Raw genomic sequence first — 19,860 nt, 5'->3', positions numbered from 1 at the left:
GACAGTTAAAGGAGGGAACTACCTGCAGAACTGGATGTGATCCTGGGTGTAAACTGAATGTGTGCCAGACACTTAAACCAGGCAAACATCCTTTGAAGAATAAGCCCTTAAGGTCACTCTGTTTTTAAAACAGAAACCGTGGCCAATTAAGGCATCGCTATACTGACGCAACACAAGACTTAGTTCAGAGATCAAAAATGTAGCTACAATGTGGGTATTTGTCTTATGAAGGTTCATAGATACTACATCTACAATAATTGCTTTAAAGACACTGTATACTGCCTAAGTGTACAACGCCATTTTCCTTTACAACCAGCCTTCAGCATAGCTAGTGAAGTGTGATACTCCAAGGTAAGCATTTTACAAATCCTAAATTCAGGACATCTTCTCTAAAAGTGTAATTTGAGATAGCCAAGTGAACACCTTAATAAACCACTGATTCCTGCATGTTAGTCCTTTCACTGATGGAAACTAGAAAGTTTATAATATATAAACTACTTAAATTAGTTGTTCTCTCCTTTTCTTCTCAAGGCAGTCCAAATTATTAGCTTGTATCAAAGTCTGATGTCAGAATTTTACAGCAGTTTTTAAATTTCTAAATGTAAAGGGAATTAGCCACGTTGAACACTGCCATTTATTTTAAAATGGTGCAAAGAGCTGGCTACTCCCAGATACATTTTGAACACATTCAATATTACACACATGTGCACACATACACACTTGCACTACTAAATCATAACAAACTTAGTTTAAGGCTTTAAAAAGCTCTGAAAACAAAAAAAAAAATGTACTTCAAGCTTAGTTGTAAGCAAATATTGTAGTTTCAAAAGCGTTAACATATGCGAACTATACTCCCAACGTACTTATTTTGTAGGTTTTTTTAAAAAGTTGAAGGTTACCTTCCAAAAACAAAGTTCACCCAGTACAAAATATTGCAGCTTGTCCCAGTATCTTGTATTAAAGGTCTCCTGATACTTCATCTTCATGCGATTGAAAACACTTGCATAAGAGTTTGGCTTATTACAAGCCACACAGTGGCTGACAGACTGATTAAACCCGTGCTTTTACTATTCAATACAGTAAAAGCTGAGTAAACCATTTTGAAACAGATGTTAGCACTCACAGAACTGTGTTTATGCAAGACATCTCTAGAAGTCAATGTAAAAGTTATAGCCCCTTGGTAGCACTAACAAAGTGAATTAGATCAGCAGGAAAAAAAAAAGGTATTGATAACATTCACTGGCATACATGTAGCTTTTGGGCTAGGAGGAAAAGAACATGGCAAAATATGGTTTTATATGGAGAGAGGGAGAAAGACAAATATCTGGAAATTGTGTAAACAATCCACCCAGTACAGAACTGGAGTTAAGTGAGATGGCTAATAAGAGCAGACTAGCTTAGTACAGCTTGGAATGTGTGTATCAAATCATTTCTTCAAACAGTATCTATCTGTACTGTTGACAAACGCATACCATCCATAGTTATTCACACCACAATTACAAAAGAGTTATGAGAACACTCAGGATGTTATCGCCCTCTTGTATGATCAAAATTATAGCTGTAAGTTACTTGCCAAAAATTAGTAAGTTGGAAACACCTAGCCTGCAAATTAAAAATGATACCACCTGTCAAACATGCTGGAGGACTTTTCAAAACACGTGTAGCACATCACTTTCCTGACGTAGCTTATGCATGTGTAACTTGTATTGACAGTCTGCCAGAAATAAATGAATTTAACAACAGGTAAGGTAGCAGGGGTGTACCCCCCCCCCAAGAAGAGACATCTAGATAGACTGGAATCTTTCTTGGAAATGGGAGTTATGCAGGGTGAAAGACTGATCCATGCACTTTTGTCCCTGCTGGGTTGTTCCTAGAAATATTCCTCCTCTTCATCAAAAAAGCCATTTTCCAAAGCATATGTGCAGTCTGCATTAGATACAGCTTGGCATGCCCCTTTGTATTCTTGTATTGATTCATAAAGAGAGTATAGTTGACATAGCAATGACATATCCAGCTGCCGAAGGCCAACCTATTGGGGGGAAAAAAATAAAGACACGTTGGTATTTCAAATGTGATTTGATTGCAATATGGTGGCACTTGCACACTTTCCCCCACAGCTACTCAGGTTCAGAGGATGAGTTGTGTGTCACTTTGAAAGGAAGGCCATATCCACCCCACTGAATAAGCCAGATGAAACAGCTGTGGAGAAAGCGGTGTTCCATGGTATAAAATGTGGCAAAACGTTCCTCATGATTCAGTCATGTTACCATGCCCTGTTTACTGGGCAAAAAGCTGTGCAATCCTAGGCCGGTGTGCTGCAATGTAAGAGAACTCAAACACTTTGTACGCCCTGTGATGCCCAAGATAGATTTACAGGTGCGACCACATCTGTCCCATTTACTCATCTTCCTTACACAGACTGTGTGCAAGATGCTATTCTGTTTCAGAAATCCAGGTCCAATGAGGTTAGAGTGTAACTAAAAAGTTATCAAATCTGTATAACCCAGGGAGCATAAAGATCAAGCTACTGAGTGCCCACATCAAAGCATTCTAGAAATTTGCAGGACTGGAAGCTATGGTGTATACCTTTATCCCACTGTTCAGGAGATTGTAGCTATTAGTTGCCTTCAAGTAGCCTGCTGGACTGTGTTACATTGATTTGTTTGCCCCGACACAGGGCTACAACATAAGTCAGCTGCCTCATGTCCCAACTTCTTGAGTCCAGGACTAAGGGTAAAATTTTCAAAAGCATTTAAGTGGTTTAGGAGTTGAAGTTCCATTTTAAACAAGTGATTTATGTACTTTTGAAAATTTTACCTTAGACAACCTGGACAGATTAGACTTGAGCAGTGGGAGGAGCTGACCTTTCTCCATGTAGCGAGGGCACCAGAATTACATGAATCCGTGTGTGGGCAAGCGTACACACGCCCCTGTCAGGTACAAAGCAGGCAGAGACCAGAGGGGAGAAAAACAGAGCTAGCCATTTAATATGAAAGGATTTCTTCACTCTAGCATTGAAGGGCCAATATACCTTTAAGAGTATTCAACTGACCAAAGGAAATGCTCAAACCAAACATCTCCTTTATTTGAGATATGTTAAAAATGCTGCACAGCTAAAACTTAAGTGAACTGCCATACGTACCAATTTCTGAGAACAAAAATTAGTTTGACACATAGTGCCTAATCAGGGTTAGTTCCAGGGAAGAAATTTACCATAACCAACAATTGAAGAAAGGGAAAAAATATTTATTATTTTTATTATTTGTACTGTGGTAGCACATAGAGGCCCAAATCAGAAATCAAGACCACACTAAACAAAAAGACAGTGCCTGCCCCAGAGATCTTAGGATTCAAATACCTGAAGAGAGGACAGGTAGATACAACACATGGGTAAACAAGATAAAAGCAACACACACTTAGCTTTTTGTTTGGGGTCCTCCATTTCTGAGGTGAAGGAAGGGATACATTAATGTCCCACAAACTGCCTCCCTCTAGTTAAAGAAAGCTGGACATCAGTTGTCAAGTTAGATGTCACTAGACCACTGCCACAACTCCCTCATAACCCTCACATCTGTTGTTTTTCTTTCCATCTTCATGATTTCCTCTAGCTGTTGCCCCCTCCTCCTCCTCCTCTCCCCAGTTCTGTCCATGTGCTGCTACCCCAGCACCAAACTTTTCTCCCATCAAAAAGTGAAGCAGGGTCAGGAGCACATCATTTGCTCTCTCTCCTCTGTTTCTCTCAGCCTTGGCAAAGCAGCACTAATGCAACTCCCCTCCAGGGAATGAGCGTGACAGAGAAAAGAAAAACGGGATACCCATGGCTGAATTTAAACCCCTACTCCGCTCAAATCACAGGATAAGATCATATTCAGCCTTGAAAGGGCTAATGAATATTTAGCAGCCCAGGCAAAGTCTACATCCTTAAGATGGCAACTAGCGATCAAAACAAATTACTCACCCCAAGCAAGCATGCGAGCAGCATGTTGTACGACTGCCATGTACACACACACATACAGAGGAAAGGTTAGGCAATCTTACCTCAGAGGTGAATAGTATCTGCAAATATTTAAAGGGCATCAATATTGAGGTTAAGAATTGTTCAGGGAAGAATAATTAGAGGTAGTGAGTTGAAGTTGAGCAAGGAAACCTTTACGCTGGAGAACAGAAAAAGATTCTAGACACTCAGGTCTATGTCTTATTGGAAGTAATGGAGTTCTTACCAATGGAACAAGAGTTTCAGCTAAACACATTTGGGAACATTCTGTGAAGACAAATTCTGCACTAGCTGGGAAATGGACTAGAATAGACATCCTAATAATTATTGTTTTTCACTGTTTGTTTTGTTCAACAAGGTAAAGGCAGGTTCAATTTTAACGTAGTACAATCTGATATAATCAGTATCTTATTTTCAAATTATGGCTCAGACCCAGACACTCAGCATCTTTCATGTTCAGTAGAACCTATGTGCAGAGACAAGGCCAGTATGTAGTCCTTGATTCTGTGCTATATTTTCTAGAACCACTATAGACAGAGAGAACGTCTTAAACACAAAGGGCTAATATGTCTTTACTAATATGTACTAACAATTGCTAATATCTTGTTTTTCTGTATTTGTTCCATATCTCAGACAAACAAAGGAAACAGATCTATCAAGAAAGATAAAAATACAGTCTCTGGCTCTTGGCATGTTGCTGATAAGGCTACTGGTACTGCATTTTTTCAGACTTTAGCGAATTGATCTTGTATGGTGAAAAAGTTCGCTCACTCAAAGTGTTCACCGTAGACACCGCAAAAGGCATAGTATAAGTTGTCACTGTACCTACTCCTTACACGAATGACAGTTCAGAGAGGGTTCCCTCCCCCGCAAAAGATAAAAACCTTACTCCTTTCTAAATCTACTACTGTCCCCTTCAAAATCAATGCAGAGAACTTCATTTGGGTACGGAGGGAAGAATGCTGGTACATATTCCCCCCCCCCCCCCATACTGACATTAGAATCTTATCACAAGCTGTTTTCTACTGTTTAAGCATCAAAAACATGCTCAATATTATTTTAATTTAGTATAATGTAAAAAAATTAAGTTTGCAGTATATTAGTTATATTATAGTACTACCTGTCCAAGAGAAAATAGGTGACCTATTACTAAAATGTTAGAGACTCCTGCATTTGTCTGTTAACAACTGCACCTAAACTGGAGATCTGTTCCAGTGGGTAAAATATTTACTCCTCAAAAGATTTATTTAACCAGATTATCACTAAGGATATTTTATCTATAGCATCAAAGAGATATTCTAATTTAAGCCATTTGATGTGCATTTCTCACTTGTTTTTCCATCCAAAGACATTCAAATTTCTAACACTTCCTGAAATCAGTGATGATACATATTATGAAAAACTGAGATTTTTTTTCCTGTTGCCCTTTAGAACATTGCTGAAACAGAGTTTGCAGTCCATAGAGATACACTGCATCTGACAACCACCTAAAAATGATTGCTCGATGTCAATGCAAATTGATATCTCCAACATGAAACTGAAGACACTAATAAAACTGTCTAGTTGTTGAAACACTTTTGTTGTGACAGAATAAGATTTTAGCATTTAAAATGTCTTCTTAGTATATTGAGGAGGAGCATTCTACAGGCTGGCAGCAACACCTTATCAGACAAAACAAACACAACACTGATTGTAGGATAAGTATAAAATTAAAGGTTTCAGAGTTAGTCTGTATCAGCAAAAAGAACAGGAGTACTTGTGGCACCTTAGCGACTAACAAATTTATTAGAGCATATGCTTTCGTGGGCTACAGCTCACTTCATCGGTTGCATAGAATGGAACATATAGTAAGAATATATATATACACACACAGAGAAGTTGTATGTGTGTGTGTGTATATATATATATATATATATATATATACACATACATATACACACACAGAGAAGTTGTATGTATATACAACTTCCAACTTCTCTGTACATGTGTGTGTGTGTATATATATATATTTTCTTACTATACGTTCCATTCTATGCAACCGATGAAGTGGGGTGTAGCCCACAAAAGCTTATGCTCTAATAAATTTGTTAGTCTCTAAGGTGCCACAACTACTCCTTTTCTTTTTATAAAGTTAAAATTTTTTATAAAGTAGTATTACTTGTAGTGTAGAAAGGATGTATGGTTCCAAAATAACTAAAGATCTGCAGTAACAAGAAAAAGAAAAACTGTCTTAAAAGAAACAAGCTCAAATCTTCCCACTGTTCTGCTGGTAAACAAAGAGTGGGGGGAGAAGAGAAGAAAGGAAAGGCCTTGGGAAGAGAGGACGCTGTAAACCTTTTTTGGATTAAGACTGGAAATAAAAGCAAATTGTCTCAAATTGATTTTTAGCTGAAGTCAGTAATTTGGCAATGACATCACTTGTTTGTCAAAAAGGTATAAACTCTTAAAGGATTCATTGCTAATTCTTGCTGGGCCACATTAGAACTGACCAATATGGGTCTAAGCACCCCTGGGTTTAGCCCGTTTGTAAGTATCTTGATCAAATGCTTATAAGTGGTTTGTTACTGTTTGGATTAGTAAATTGCTTATTAGTTAGGCTTTTTAGGCATGTTTAGAGCAATTGTATAAATACTATTTGGCCTTTGGATTTAATAAAGGAATTTATGATAAAGTTCATGTTTGGTGGTTTCCCACATCAATATTAATAATATTAATAATTTCAAATATTAATAATTCTAACACTGGTGCAACTCTGTTTAAACCAATGATCAGTCATGGATTTTGCCCTGTCTACAGCCCTTTGCAAAGCAGCAAGAGCTCATAACACTCTTAACATAACCCATTCTCAGAGAAGAAAGTCATATTAAGAATATGTATACTCAGCACTTGGGAGCATGCTTCCCAGCTCCAGTAGACAGATGTGTGCTAACTCCGCTCAAGCTATCACACTAAAAATATCAGCATAGCCAGGGTAGCATGGATGGGGCTTGGCCTAGCCACCCAAATACAAATCCACCCAGATGCTCCAGGGAACATACTCAGGCAGCTAGCCCAAGCCATCACCCATACTACCCCCAGTGATGACGCTATTGTTAGCAAGGCAGCTTGAGCAGGCTTAGTACACCTCTATCCGCTACATAAACAGATTTCCCCCTACTGAAACAGCACAAAGATGGACTACAAGCCGTCAGGAACACTATCCCCGATAATGTCACGGCTAACCTGGTGGCTGAACTTTGTGACTTTGTCCTTACCCATAACTATTTCACATTTGGGGACAATGTATACCTTCAGATCAGCGGCACTGCTATGGGTACCCGCATGGCCCCACAGTATGCCAACATTTTTATGGCTGATTTAGAACAACGCTTCCTCAGCTCTCGTCCCCTAAAGCCCCTACTCTACTTGCGCTATATTGATGACATCTTCATCATCTGGACCCATGGAAAAGAAGCCCTTGAGGAATTCCACCATGATTTCAACAATTTCCATCCCACCACCAACCTCAGCCTGGTCCAGTCCACACAAGAGATCCACTTCCTGGACACTACAGTGCTAATAAACAATGGTCACATAAACACCACCCTATACCGGAAACCTACTGACCGCTATTCCTACCTGCATGCCTCCAGCTTTCACCCTGACCACACCACACGATCCATCGTCTACAGCCAAGCTCTGCGATACAACCGCATTTGCTCCAACCCCTCAGACAGAGACAAACACCTACAAGATCTCTGTCAAGCTTTCTTACAACTACAATACCCACCTGCGGAAATAAAGAAACAGATTGATAGAGCCAGAAGAGTTCCCAGAAGTTACCTACTACAGGACAGGCCTAACAAAGAAAATAACAGAACGCCACTAGCCGTCACCTTCAGCCCCCAACTAAAACCCCTCCAACGCATTATTAAGGATCTACAACCTATCCTAAAGGATGACCCAACACTCTCACAAATCTTGGGAGACAGGCCAGTCCTTGCCTACAGACAGCCCCGCAACCTGAAGCAAATACTCACCAACAACCACATACCACACAACAGAACCACTAACCCAGGAACTTATCCTTGCAACAAAGCCCGTTGCCAATTGTGCCCACATATCTATTCAGGGGACACCATCACAGGGCCTAATAACATCAGCCACACTATCAGAGGCTCGTTCACCTGCACATCCACCAATGTGATTTATGCCATCATGTGCCAGCAATGCCCCTCTGCCATGTACATTGGTCAAACTGGACAGTCTCTACGTAAAAGAATAAATGGACACAAATCAGATGTCAAGAATTATAACATTCATAAACCAGTCGGAGAACACTTCAATCTCTCTGGTCACGCAATCACAGACATGAAGGTCGCTATCTTAAAACAAAAAAACTTCAAATCCAGACTCCAGCGAGAAACTGCTGAATTGGAATTCATTTGCAAATTGGATACTATTAATTTAGGCTTAAATAGAGACTGGGAGTGGCTAAGTCATTATGCAAGGTAGCCTATTTCCTCTTGTTTTTTCCTACCTCCCCGATGTTCTGGTTTAACTTGGATTTAAACTTGGAGAGTGGTCAGTTTGGATGAGCTATTACCAGCAGGAGAGTGAGTTTGTGTGTGTATGGGGGTGGGTTTTTGGAGGGGGGTGAGGGAGTGAGAGAACCTGGATTTGTGCAGGAAATGGCCTAACTTCATTATCATGCACATTGTGTAAAGAGTTGTCACTTTGGATGGGCTATCACCAGCAGGAGAGTGAATTTGTGTGGGGGGGTGGAGGGTGAGAAAACCTGGATTTGTGCTGGAAATGGCCTAACCTGAAGATTACTTTAGATAAGCTATTACCAGCAGGACAGTGGGGTGGGAGGAGGTATTGTTTCATATTCTCTGTGTATATATAAAGTCTGCTGCAGTTTCCACGGTATGCATCTGATGAAGTGAGCTGTAGCTCACGAAAGCTCATGCTCAAATAAATTGGTTAGTCTCTAAGGTGCCACAAGTACTCCTTTTCTTTTTTCAAGAAACTTTTATCATTCAAATACTCAAAGACAATTTTTTTTTAAGCCTTGATCACTGTATCAAGCATTTTCAAAAATAAATCTTCTTATTTAACTGGAGGAGAAAAGAATTTCAGCAAGAGTGTTTCCTAAATCAACTTTAAGCACAGGGAAAAAAAAGTATTTTAAAAATATGAATATTTTCAACATAGCAGGAGGAAGGAGAGGGGCACGTAAAGGGGCCTAAACTGGAAAAAAAAAAGACTGAACTAGGGGTGTATTTTATCTGTAGCTAAAGGAAGCCTAGTAATTTCTTTGGCTTGGTGGGTCATTTTCATTAAGGCAAAAGTATATTAACCCTTTAATTGTGATACACCACAAAAAGCATACTTTCCTCACAATCCCTTGGTCTGTCCTAGGGATGGAGATGTTAAATATTTACAGCCTTAATTTATCCCACAAAGTAACTATTATGGGTGTTCATAACTTTTTTTTAGTATTACTATTATGCCTCTGTAAAAACTACTTAAGTTGCTTGATTTACACTTTACTTATGCTACTTGGAGAGCACACGGTAATATTTTCAGAAGACTATCAGTGATTTAGAAGCCGACCTCTCAGTTTCAAAACTGATCTGGGTACTTTAGCCACCACGAGCCTTAAAAGCTTGAGCTGCTTGGGCCCTGTTGAACAGCTTCGCTGTAATTCCTATTTTTCGTGCTATGGCTTTTAAAACACCATCTATGCGGGGAGGGGGAGAGGGAAGGGGCGAGGATGACTCTGGACGTGGCCGCCCCCGAGCAGGGGAAGGGTCTGATCCAACCAGCAGTTGTGCCGGCCAGAGGTGCTGGAACTTGTATCGGGGGCGCTGAGAGCCATCGCAGAAGCATCAAAGCCCAGCTATGATGGAAACCACTTCAATCCGGGGGTGCGGCAACAACCCATGGTCTCAGCTCTCAAATCTCATCCCCAAACCTTCCCCCTAGTGCGAGCCTCAGACCAGGCGCTCCCCCATCCCTGCCTCCTTCGTGCAAACAAACTCCGGCCCCACCCCAACGCGGCCGCGGCTAGACCAGCGGGGCGCCTCACTCGCAGTTCCGAGAGTGGCGCTTTCTAGCCGGCGGCTCGTGGTTTCCTTCCCCAGCGGGCCGGCTCCAGCCAGGGCGGCAGCTGCGTGGGGCGCCAGGTGTCACGGGGCAGCGTCGCGCTGCCGGCTCCCCCGGGGGGCGCCCGCGGCCCTGCGCTGGGGGACAAGCCCCTGCAGCCCTGACGCCCGCCACCACTCACCATCTCTTTGCGGAGCAGGGCCAGCGCCGCGTCCAGGTTGGGCGGCCGGGGGGAGCCTCGGCCGACGCCGCTCGCCCGCCCCCGGCTCAGCTCGTCCTGGATGCGGGATTTCTGCGCGTAGAGCCGCTCCAGGTCCCGCCAGCGCCCGCCGCCGCCGCCCGAGGAGGAGTTCAGCAGCCCGCTCAGGCTCTTGGGCAGCGGCGGCAGCCCCGATTCCCCGCCACTTCCCGGCCCGCTCATGCTGCCGCTGCCGAGAAGGAGCCGCCGCCCCCTTTGGTTCCGAGCGGCTCCCAGTCCCAGCGCCGGAGCCCGCCCCTGCGGCCCGGCCCCGCCTCCGGGCTGCAGCGGGGAGTCAGACGGACAGAGGCGGGGTGCCTGCGACCAGAGAGGAAAGGGGGCGGGGGGTGATCGGGGGAAGCGTGGGAGGAGAAGGGGGCTGGGGCGGGTGGGAGGAAGCTCCGCCTGGGAGCAAGTTTAGCCGCCGGGCAGTTAGCAGCGCCCTGCCCACCCCCTCCTTTTGCTGCACGGGGTGCCAACACAATGCACGTTTGCTGCACTGACGTTGAAAGGCCTCCCCGGCTACCTGAGAGCTCAGTTCTCCCTGGCCAGCGATTCCTTCCCGCACAGCTCCACTCCACTGGGCCTGTGCAGCTTCCCAGCGATGAGGAGGCCCAGGAGCGCACGGGTAAGGGACAGAACCCCCGGGAGAGCTGGGCCTAGGGGTGACCAGGCATCCCAGTAATATCGGGACAAAGACAATAGGGGCTTTGTCTTATATATGTACCTATCCCTCTCCCTTCCTCCGAACAAAAAAAAGTGTCCTGATTTTTCACATTTGTTATCTGGTCACCCTGCTCTGGGCCTCATCCCAGCAAAGATAAGAATGACCTGGCACCTCATTGTATTTAGGACTGGATGCAAAACTTTAACTTAGCTTTTCTACAATAGGTTTTTCTTTCACACTACACCCATATTGACACACAAGACACGTACAAGTTAAGTATACATTAATCAAATTCTCTGTGTATATATAAAGTCTGCTGCAGTTTCCACGGTATGCATCTGATGAAGTGAGCTGTAGCTCACGAAAGCTCATGCTCAAATAAATTGGTTAGTCTCTAAGGTGCCACAAGTACTCCTTTTCTTTTTGTGAATACAGACTAACACGGCTGTTACTCTGAAACCTGTCATTAATCAAATTGTTTCCCCTATAGGTGGGAGAATAGTGAGACTGCTTTTGTGATTTTTTTAAATCCTTGTGAGACCTCCGCTCATAAGGCAATGGGGCCTTTATAAAGATCTAGATTTACATAATTGGGGGTTTTTGTGTGTGTGAATGGGAAGAAAGTGATACGGGTATATGTGAGTGAGAAGAAGGGTAGGGTATGAGAGCAGAACGGAGTATGTGACATAGGTGTGAGATAGAAGAAAGGAGTCTGAGTGTGTATAAAGAAAAAGGAGTACTTGTGGCACCTTAGAGACTAACACATTTATTTGAGCATAAGCTTTCATGAGCTACAGCTCACTTCATTGGATGTATGTAGCTCACAAAAGCTTATGCTCAAATAAATGTGTTAGTCTCTAAGGTGCCACAAGTCCTTCTTTTCTTTTTGTGAATACAGACTAACATGGCTGCTACTCTGAAACATGAATGTGTATAAGGGAGACGGTGGCATAGAGTGGAGACAGCAAAAAGGATGTAGAAATGAAAATGAGCTGCCTGGTCCGTCTAGCCCAGTATCCGGTCTTCCGACAGTGGCCAATGCCGGTGCCCCAGAGGGAATGAACAGAACAGGAATCATCAAGTGATCCATCCCCTGTCGCCCATTCCCAGCTTCTGGTAAACAGAAGCTAGGAACACCATCCCTGCCTATCCTGGCTAATAGCCATTGGTGGAACTATCCTCCATGAATTTCTCTATTTCTCTTTTGAACCCTTTTATAGTCTTAGCCTTCACAACATCCCCTGGCTACCAGTTCCTGCGTGTTTTGTGAAGAAATACTTCTTTTTATTTGTTTTAAATCTGCTGCCTATTAATTTCATTTGGTGACCCCTAGTTCTTGTGTTATGAGAAGGAGTAAATAACACTTCCTTATTTACTTTCTCCACGCTAGTCATGATTTTATAGACCTCTATCATATCCCCCCCCTTAGTCGTCTCTTTTCCAAGTTGAAAAGTTCCAGTCTTATTAATCTCTCTCCTTATATGGAAGTTGTTCCACACCCCTAATTGTTTTTGTTGCCCTTTTTTGTACCTTTACAAATTCCAATATATCTCTTTTAAGACTGGCAACCACATCTGCACATAGTATTCAATAGTAGATATACCATGGATTTATATGGCGGCAATATGATATTTTCTGTCTTAGGTTTGTATGAGATTTTTGGTTGTCTTAGGCAGTCTGACAATAGGATTTTTTTTCTAGCCTGGGGGTTGTTCTTAAGGACAAAATAGATTGTGGACGGGTATGGCTAGTATCGTCAAAATATTTTACATCCTTGGTCAAATGAAGTGACAACACACACAAGAGACTATTAAAAGCTATACAAGTCTTAGGAACTGCGAAAGAGAAGGGCTAAATTCTGCCTCTTTGAAAATGTGCAGCATTATCTTGTTTGTCTGATCTGTAAGTCTGTACAACTGCCATGCATCTCACTTAAAAGAAAATTTCCATTTCCAGTTGGAATGTCACAAAATGTATCAAAATATCCAATGGTAAAATTTGATATTCTTATCCAATGTTTAATTTGTAGGGATTGAAACTAGAGAAATCCCAAAACACTTAATACCTTCCTAGCCAAATAATGTATAGCTGCTCTGTATATCTTCCTGGAATATCCTTGCCCATTTGTTGCATATATTGTGACCACTATTTACCTCAGTCTCCAGCTTGGAGGTTTTTGCGTGGATTCCTCTCTCACAGACATCAGTGGTTTTAATCCATCAGTTTAGGCTACCCCATAAAAAATTGCTACCACAAAAAGCTTGTTAAACCTGTAGACTTCTATCCTGGGTAGCAAACTTTTAGGAGTGAGAGTTACTCATCAGAATTTGCTGCCTGTTATGCCAGAACTAGTGATGATAGCAAATTGTGACAAGTTAATGACATCCATCAGATTTATTATCAGGACCACAGGCTCTTATTTTCTCCAAACAGCAACAGAAGAAAAACATGAACCAACTATAATGTTTCCTCATTCTTTAAGTCTACACCCATGCATGCGCACACAAACACACTCAATCACTCTATATCTTGGATCTCCCTAGTCTCTGTCACTCTCTAGAAAAAACAGAGCTTTGAAGTTCTTCTTTTGATACTCAGAGTTCTTTGTGCTAAGCAACAGAGCTGAGAGACTGAAAAATAAAAAATCAAGGAAGGGTACAAAACTGGAGTTGTCAGAACACATTGCCACTGCAGATCCAGACTCTTGGGAGCATGCAGTTTAGCGGTACAATCCTCGGAACCACTTAGAAGACAATGATCATTGGGACTGCGTGTACACCAATTCATACCTGTTTATCTGATGCAAGGTTATAGATTATTGCACCACCAGTTCTCAATGTCTTTCCACCAATTGACAGGAATGAAATCACTACATATGTAGATGGACACATAAGAAACATATGGATGAACCACTTCACCATTCACTGAAATGCAGCCACTTATACTATAGAACTCTGCGGCTGTTTAAGAGCACACAGTACCACTGCACAACAGGCTAGAACAACAGGGTAATATATTACTAATAACATTTGAGTTCTGCATCCTAACGGCATTTCATATCTTATGCATCAGGATGTAAACTAATTAGCTAAGGAGTCAAGAAGGAATTTCTTTCCTCCCCGAATATGCATTGTGTAATTGGCTAGGTACTTTACTAAGGGGCTCTGCACCTTCTGTGGCATCAAATCTGGCAGGCTATAGCAAGAGGCAGGATACAGGCCTTGATGGACCTTCTACAGATTTTGGTATGTTGGATTCTCTATAACCGGGTAGCTCATTGTAACCATGCAGAGAAATTTAAGGAGACAGTATGTACTTTTACAAAATTGGCATTTGTCCAGGACATCAGTGCTATTATTACTACTCCTGCAAAAGTTACTTTATGATCTAGAATGACACAAAGGGTCAGGACCTTGCTCGTCTGTCTCATTTGCAAACGTTCAGTATTACAGTAGCCCCCCATACCATGCTGTGACATTGGTTCAGCAGGAAGGTTGCCATCTGCTGAATCACCAACATCACTCACAGCAACAACCGTAGATTGTCTTTCAATGTTTCCTGTTCAAGAACTGACCAGATCATTTCCTTCTTAGTGTGTGACTTAAGCCTCTAAGTGATTTCCCATTTTCCCCTGACGAAAGGTGGCATTAACTTCACCCAGTTTTCTTTCTGACTCGTATGGCTTTCACATGGTTTAAATATCATTGCTGTCTTTGACAATAGTTTCATTAAATCAGTTTAATACGGATTTTTTTACCAACCTATGTTTTCTATCTATGTGCTTCTTCAGAGATCAGTTATAAGGGGATTATAATGCAGATCATAGTCAAGAAGAGTTATCCTTTCCATTTGTCATGAGGCAACTTCATTCCTAACTAATTGTGAAAGATAAAATAGCTCACTAACACCACCAGCCTTTTAGCCACTCAGACACTCTCTTCTGGGCTATGCCAGCCCTGTCTTTGCCTTGGAGGTTAACAGGAGGTGCACCCCATTCCCTAAGTCCCTTGAAGCGTTCCCCTGTGATATCCAGCCCCTCACACTGGCAACTCACAGAAACCTCAGATCCTCTGCATCCAAAGGTGCTGTTTGTACCCAGTTTTACTTTAAGACCCCACTTCTGTATAACACAGCACTTATAATAAAATAATGTTAAAAAAGAATACTGGGTCCACTAGAAGCAAAAGAGAATCATTGATAGAAACAATTATTACAATGTTACTCATGGTTTTCAGAACCCAAAACAGTCATAACTTAACTGTTTCACTCCAGGCAGCGTCAGGTATAAACAATAGGAACACAGTACTTGCGGCTGATGACAGATTGATGCAAGTAAGCATGCTCTTATCTAAAACTACAGTTTTTTAGCACAGACAGGCATAAGCTATAGGTTTAAAACATCCCAAACAATTACCTAGAATCTGAGATGGTATTGAATAATTAGCAGCAGGTCAGCGATAGCTGATCACTTCTGCGCCAGGGAGTATGGTGTCAGAAAACAGTCTCTCAGGATAGCATTAGAGAACTGCTCTAAAGTACACTCTATTATCTAGTCTTTTTATAACTAATTTTTACAAAACACATAACTCATAGTGACCCCTACTGGGTCATCACTTCTCCTAACTTCAATCAACTACTTATCAACATAACATTCCTAACAATCTTAGTCTAATAAGCTTCCATAGCAAAGACACCCAAACTCAAGATCTCCATCCACTTAGTTTATTTCAGTCTCAATTTTTGTCTTGACTCCTTTTTCCCCCTCTTCTCATTCTGATTAGCAGAAACTGCAAACATGTAGCTAGCATTTGACCTGGCCTCCAGAAGCTCTGCTTGTTCAAATTAACCCTTAACTATGTGGTGTTCTATTTTATTAATTCATGGTGGCTAAATGCACACAATATGGTTGCAATTAGCTTGATCAGCTTCTGGGGTAACACACCCCTCCATTCCAGGGCAACAACAGTATAAAACAAAATACAAAGGAGGGCCTACACTTAATAGTTACCTTTCCTATCTAATAAAGTAGGTTCCCCTCTCCCCCCCAGATCAGTCTGAGGCAGAGTTGGCTGGCTTCCCAAAAGCCAGGATCCAATCTTTCATAAAACACTTTCCCTCAACAAGATGTCTCCTCAATGAATGAATGTAGAGTGTCTTTCTGCACCTTGGATCTACTGAATTAGTCTTTTGTCTTTATTCACAGACAGGACAATCCCCTGTCTGTTATAATGTTCCTTTTTATCTCTAAGTGGTTTAGATTGTTTGCAATTGCCATTGATGGTTTTCCATTGACTGCTCTGGAATGGAGCAAGGGTAGACAACTGCATTACATCACCATCTGACCAGGGCGGGATAACAACTCCCTCCCGCTTCAATGAGCCATTACTGAGAAATATGATTCTCAGGTGACTAACTTTTATTCTATGATCATAAGGCATAGTTTTCAATATAGTTACATTATTCCTTAAATATTACCCTTACATACATCTTACAATGATTACAAGTATTGATAAGTTACAAGCTTTCAGTAGAAAACTCACATGCTACTCTTCATGGATAAATACCTGAAAGTGGTATATTAGGTGCAGTGAGTTTGTCAGCTCTGAGACAGGAGTTGCTTGTAAAGAACCATGAACCTTTTGCTTGTTGGCACCAATGGTGAGTCACATAGTGGCTATCACGTTATTTTATGAAATTAAATCCAACTAAAACCATTCTTAATGTAGGCTAAATGCATCAACAGAGCCATGTTCCCTCTATGTCAAGTATGTTTGATGACAGTACTATTGACTCTTCAAGTATTAGGATCTAGGTATTGTGTTATCCTTCAGTTTATTAATGGACTTATTTCTTTGCTCTGTTACCAAAGATCATTTTTGCTAAATGAAAGCCATTTGGAACCTCTTTTGAATATTCTCATTTTATCTTCTAGGCATCCTGCACTTACATCTTTACTTCTATTTAACAAAAAAAATTTTACACTGGCTTACAGTACAGGTTCATATCAATTGTGAAGTTTGTCTATTGACTTTCAGGCTCTAAATGGCTCCACTCATGCAAAGTTAACCTATTTTTTTAAGTCTAAATTAGCTGTTTATCTACTCTGACCCAGTTGTAACATGGTGATAATGGAAGCTGGAGTCTTCGGCAATTATGCCTCTCTGTTATGAATGTAATTCCTTTAATTATATAACACACTCAGGGCTAGATCCACAAAAGGACTTAGGTGCCTAACTGCCATTTTAGGCACTTAAGTCCAACATTTAGGTGCCCCTGAGGTCCTCAAATTTCCGCTCACCTGCCACCTAATCCTGAAGGTGCCTAAAATGCCTGGGCACCTGAGTTTCCACTGTTAAAGTTGCCGTAAGCACCTACTTTTCTGCCAGTCAGCATGTACACTGTTGCCTCAGTCTAGGCATAGTCGCCAGCGCCATGGGTGCTCTGGGGCTGGAGCACTCACAGGAAAAAAATAGCTGATCAGCTCCTCCCCACCAGTGTCTCCTGCCCACCGGTGGTCAGCTGTTCAGTGGCACGCAGGAGGCACTGGGGGGTGGTGGAGGAGTGTGGCAGGAAGAGGCAGAGGGAGGGTGGGGCGTGCTTGGAAGGGGGCAGAAAGAGGCTGGGGGGGCAGAGTGGGGGTTGAGCACCTCTGGGGAAATCTGTAAGTTGGCGCCTCTGAGTCTAGGCATCAGGGCACATCTCATGCCCAAGGCCCAGTGGGATCCTCAGACGAGGCGTTCCCCACCTACCTTGCCAGCGGGACCTGCCCATTGGGCATTCTCAGAGCATGCCTAAACCACACAAAACAGTTGGGGTTTTAACCTTTACACTCAGCCAGGTTCCAGTCCGCTCTTTGTCTGATGTGGAGCAGGACCTGGATACTCGACTCTCAGGAGAGGTGCCCTATCCACTGGATTATGATGTAGTCTGGTGTGAATCTCTCTCCATCTCTTGTGTTAACGCTGTTCTGCTGTGTATAAATTACTAAATGTGCATTGGGCCAGATAGAACATGTGAATGGGTCTATAGTCCAGTGATTAGGACACACATCTGAAAGGTAGGGAAGCCATGTTCAGCTCTACATCAGGCAGTGGGGGGAACTGATTCTCACATCTTGGGTGAGTGCTCTAACCACTGGGCTAAAGGTTATAAGGGAAGCCTCTTTTCCCTCCCACGTTTCTTGCAAAAAACAGGTTAGACGCGCAACTCTAGGAGAGGGTTCACAGCTGAGAATCCCAAGCAAAGACAGGTGTCTCCCTCTGGCCCAGATTTTGGGAGCCCTAACTGCCTGAGAAGTGCTGGGTTTAGGCCACACCCCTCCCCTTGGCATTTCCTATTGGCTAGTTTGGGCAATTCCCCACTCAGCCTGTTGGCTTCTGTAGATCACATTCTTAGGTGCCTAGATCTCCCCATGCATTGTTTAGGGCAGTGCTACTCAAAGTGGTGGTCCGCGGACTGGTGCTCGCCCGCGAGCCATCAGTTGCCGGTCTGCGTGCACATTGGGGAAAAAAAAAAGCCAGTCCCCCACATCAGATAGCTTGAGAAGCGCTGATTTAGGGGACCTAACTCAGGGCTGTGGTTTCCACGAGGTGGCCAGGTGCCTAGATGGTAGGCATTGCAACCTTGAGCTTTGCAACCCCAAAGGCTGGTTCTCCACAAAAAAAGTTTTGTCTGCATAGCTATGGTAGTCAGGGATGTGAACCCCTGCTCTCCGCTGACATAGCTGTGCCAGCGAAACACCCAGTGTCGCTATGCTAACAGAAGAGGGCTTCTGTCAGCACAGCTGTGATGCTGTTATAGAAGGTGGTACTATGCCAGCAGAAAAACTTGACAGCATATGCTGCATCTACACTAGAGGGCTCTGTCAGTACAGCTATACTAGAAGAGCTAGACTGGCAAAGCATGTGTAGTGTATGCCAGGCCTACGTCCCTTGTGGGTCTAGCCCTCAGCCTTTTTTAGTTTTTAGAACTAGACTAGAGACAGGTGTTACTGCTGCTAACTTTTCTTTAATTAATGCTTCTTGATAGAAAATACACAGAAAAAAATACATTAAAATATTAAGTTTTCAAAAGCTGGGAAATGACAGAATCGAGGCTGCCTATATAATCTTAATTTGGCCTCCTTGTGCATATGCATTCTGATACAGTCTTTAATTACATGATCACATACTGTTTTTTCCACAAAACACTGCCCTGTTCAGTGCATGGGATGGACAGTGGTCACTGACAGGTAGTCATTCAATATTTCTTTTTCCCGTCATCAGTCAGTATATAGCACTATGCCTTAATTACTACAAATCATGTGAACCCTTCACTGAATTAATGTATTGATTTCGTAACAGGCTTTTCTATGATGTTCTACACTGTAGTGTCTGACTGGTTCACAACATTTTTTAATTTCTCTTTACAACACTCCTGTGATATAAGATGGCATTATTATCCCTGTTTTACAGAGTGGAATTATGTACACCTAAAACTAGGGCCTGATGTACACCTAAAACTTACGTTGACCTAGCTCCATCACTCAGAGCTCTGAGCTATGTTAGCTGGACCTAAGTCCCACTGTAGGTACAGCTAGAATTCTTCTGTTGATCTAGCTACCGCCTGTCGGAGAGATGGATTACCTACATCTATGGAAAACTCCCTTCCTCTGCTGCAGCAAGCATTTACACTATAGCTGCACAGTTGCAGTATCATAGCTGTGCCACTGTAGTGTAGACATGGCCTAGGACACAGAGAGATTAAGGTCCTTTCACTTCCGGAACCTCATGCCACAGCAGCCTTTGGCAGCCTGGAGAAGTAGATCCAGGAAAATTCCTGCTCAGCCCCTGACCAGTCTTGAATATGCTTCGTCACTGAGTTGAGATGGTG

General features: G+C 42.5%; 1 protein-coding gene across 1 annotated transcript; it reads right to left on the bottom strand.

The window, feature by feature from the left end:
- Window positions 1–1,839: 1,839 nt before the first annotated feature.
- On the bottom strand, window positions 1,840–10,505 carry FAM89A (family with sequence similarity 89 member A). Its single transcript, XM_077811827.1, has 2 exons — window positions 10,266–10,505; window positions 1,840–2,029 (listed from the first exon to the last, which is right to left on the bottom strand). Exons 1-2 carry the CDS (start codon window positions 10,503–10,505, stop codon window positions 1,871–1,873), a joined length of 399 nt encoding a protein of 132 aa, XP_077667953.1. The 3' UTR covers window positions 1,840–1,870.
- Window positions 10,506–19,860: the final 9,355 nt, after the last annotated feature.

This window comes from Eretmochelys imbricata, chromosome 3, assembly GCF_965152235.1.
Source record: "Eretmochelys imbricata isolate rEreImb1 chromosome 3, rEreImb1.hap1, whole genome shotgun sequence".
NCBI classification, from domain to species: domain Eukaryota; kingdom Metazoa; phylum Chordata; order Testudines; family Cheloniidae; genus Eretmochelys; species Eretmochelys imbricata.
Note: the sequence above shows the minus strand (reverse complement) of the source record. Positions and strands in the feature narration are given on the sequence as shown.

Excerpts from the sequence above, each read along its gene's own strand:
- FAM89A (XM_077811827.1), bottom strand. The coding sequence starts at position 10,505 with ATGAGCGGGCCGGGAAGTGGCGGGGAATCGGGGCTGCCGCCGCTGCCC. Across the intron at positions 2,030-10,265 it reads CCCTGCTCCGCAAAGAGATG|GTTGGCCTTCGGCAGCTGGA; the intron begins GTGAGTGGTGGC and ends TCCCCCCAATAG.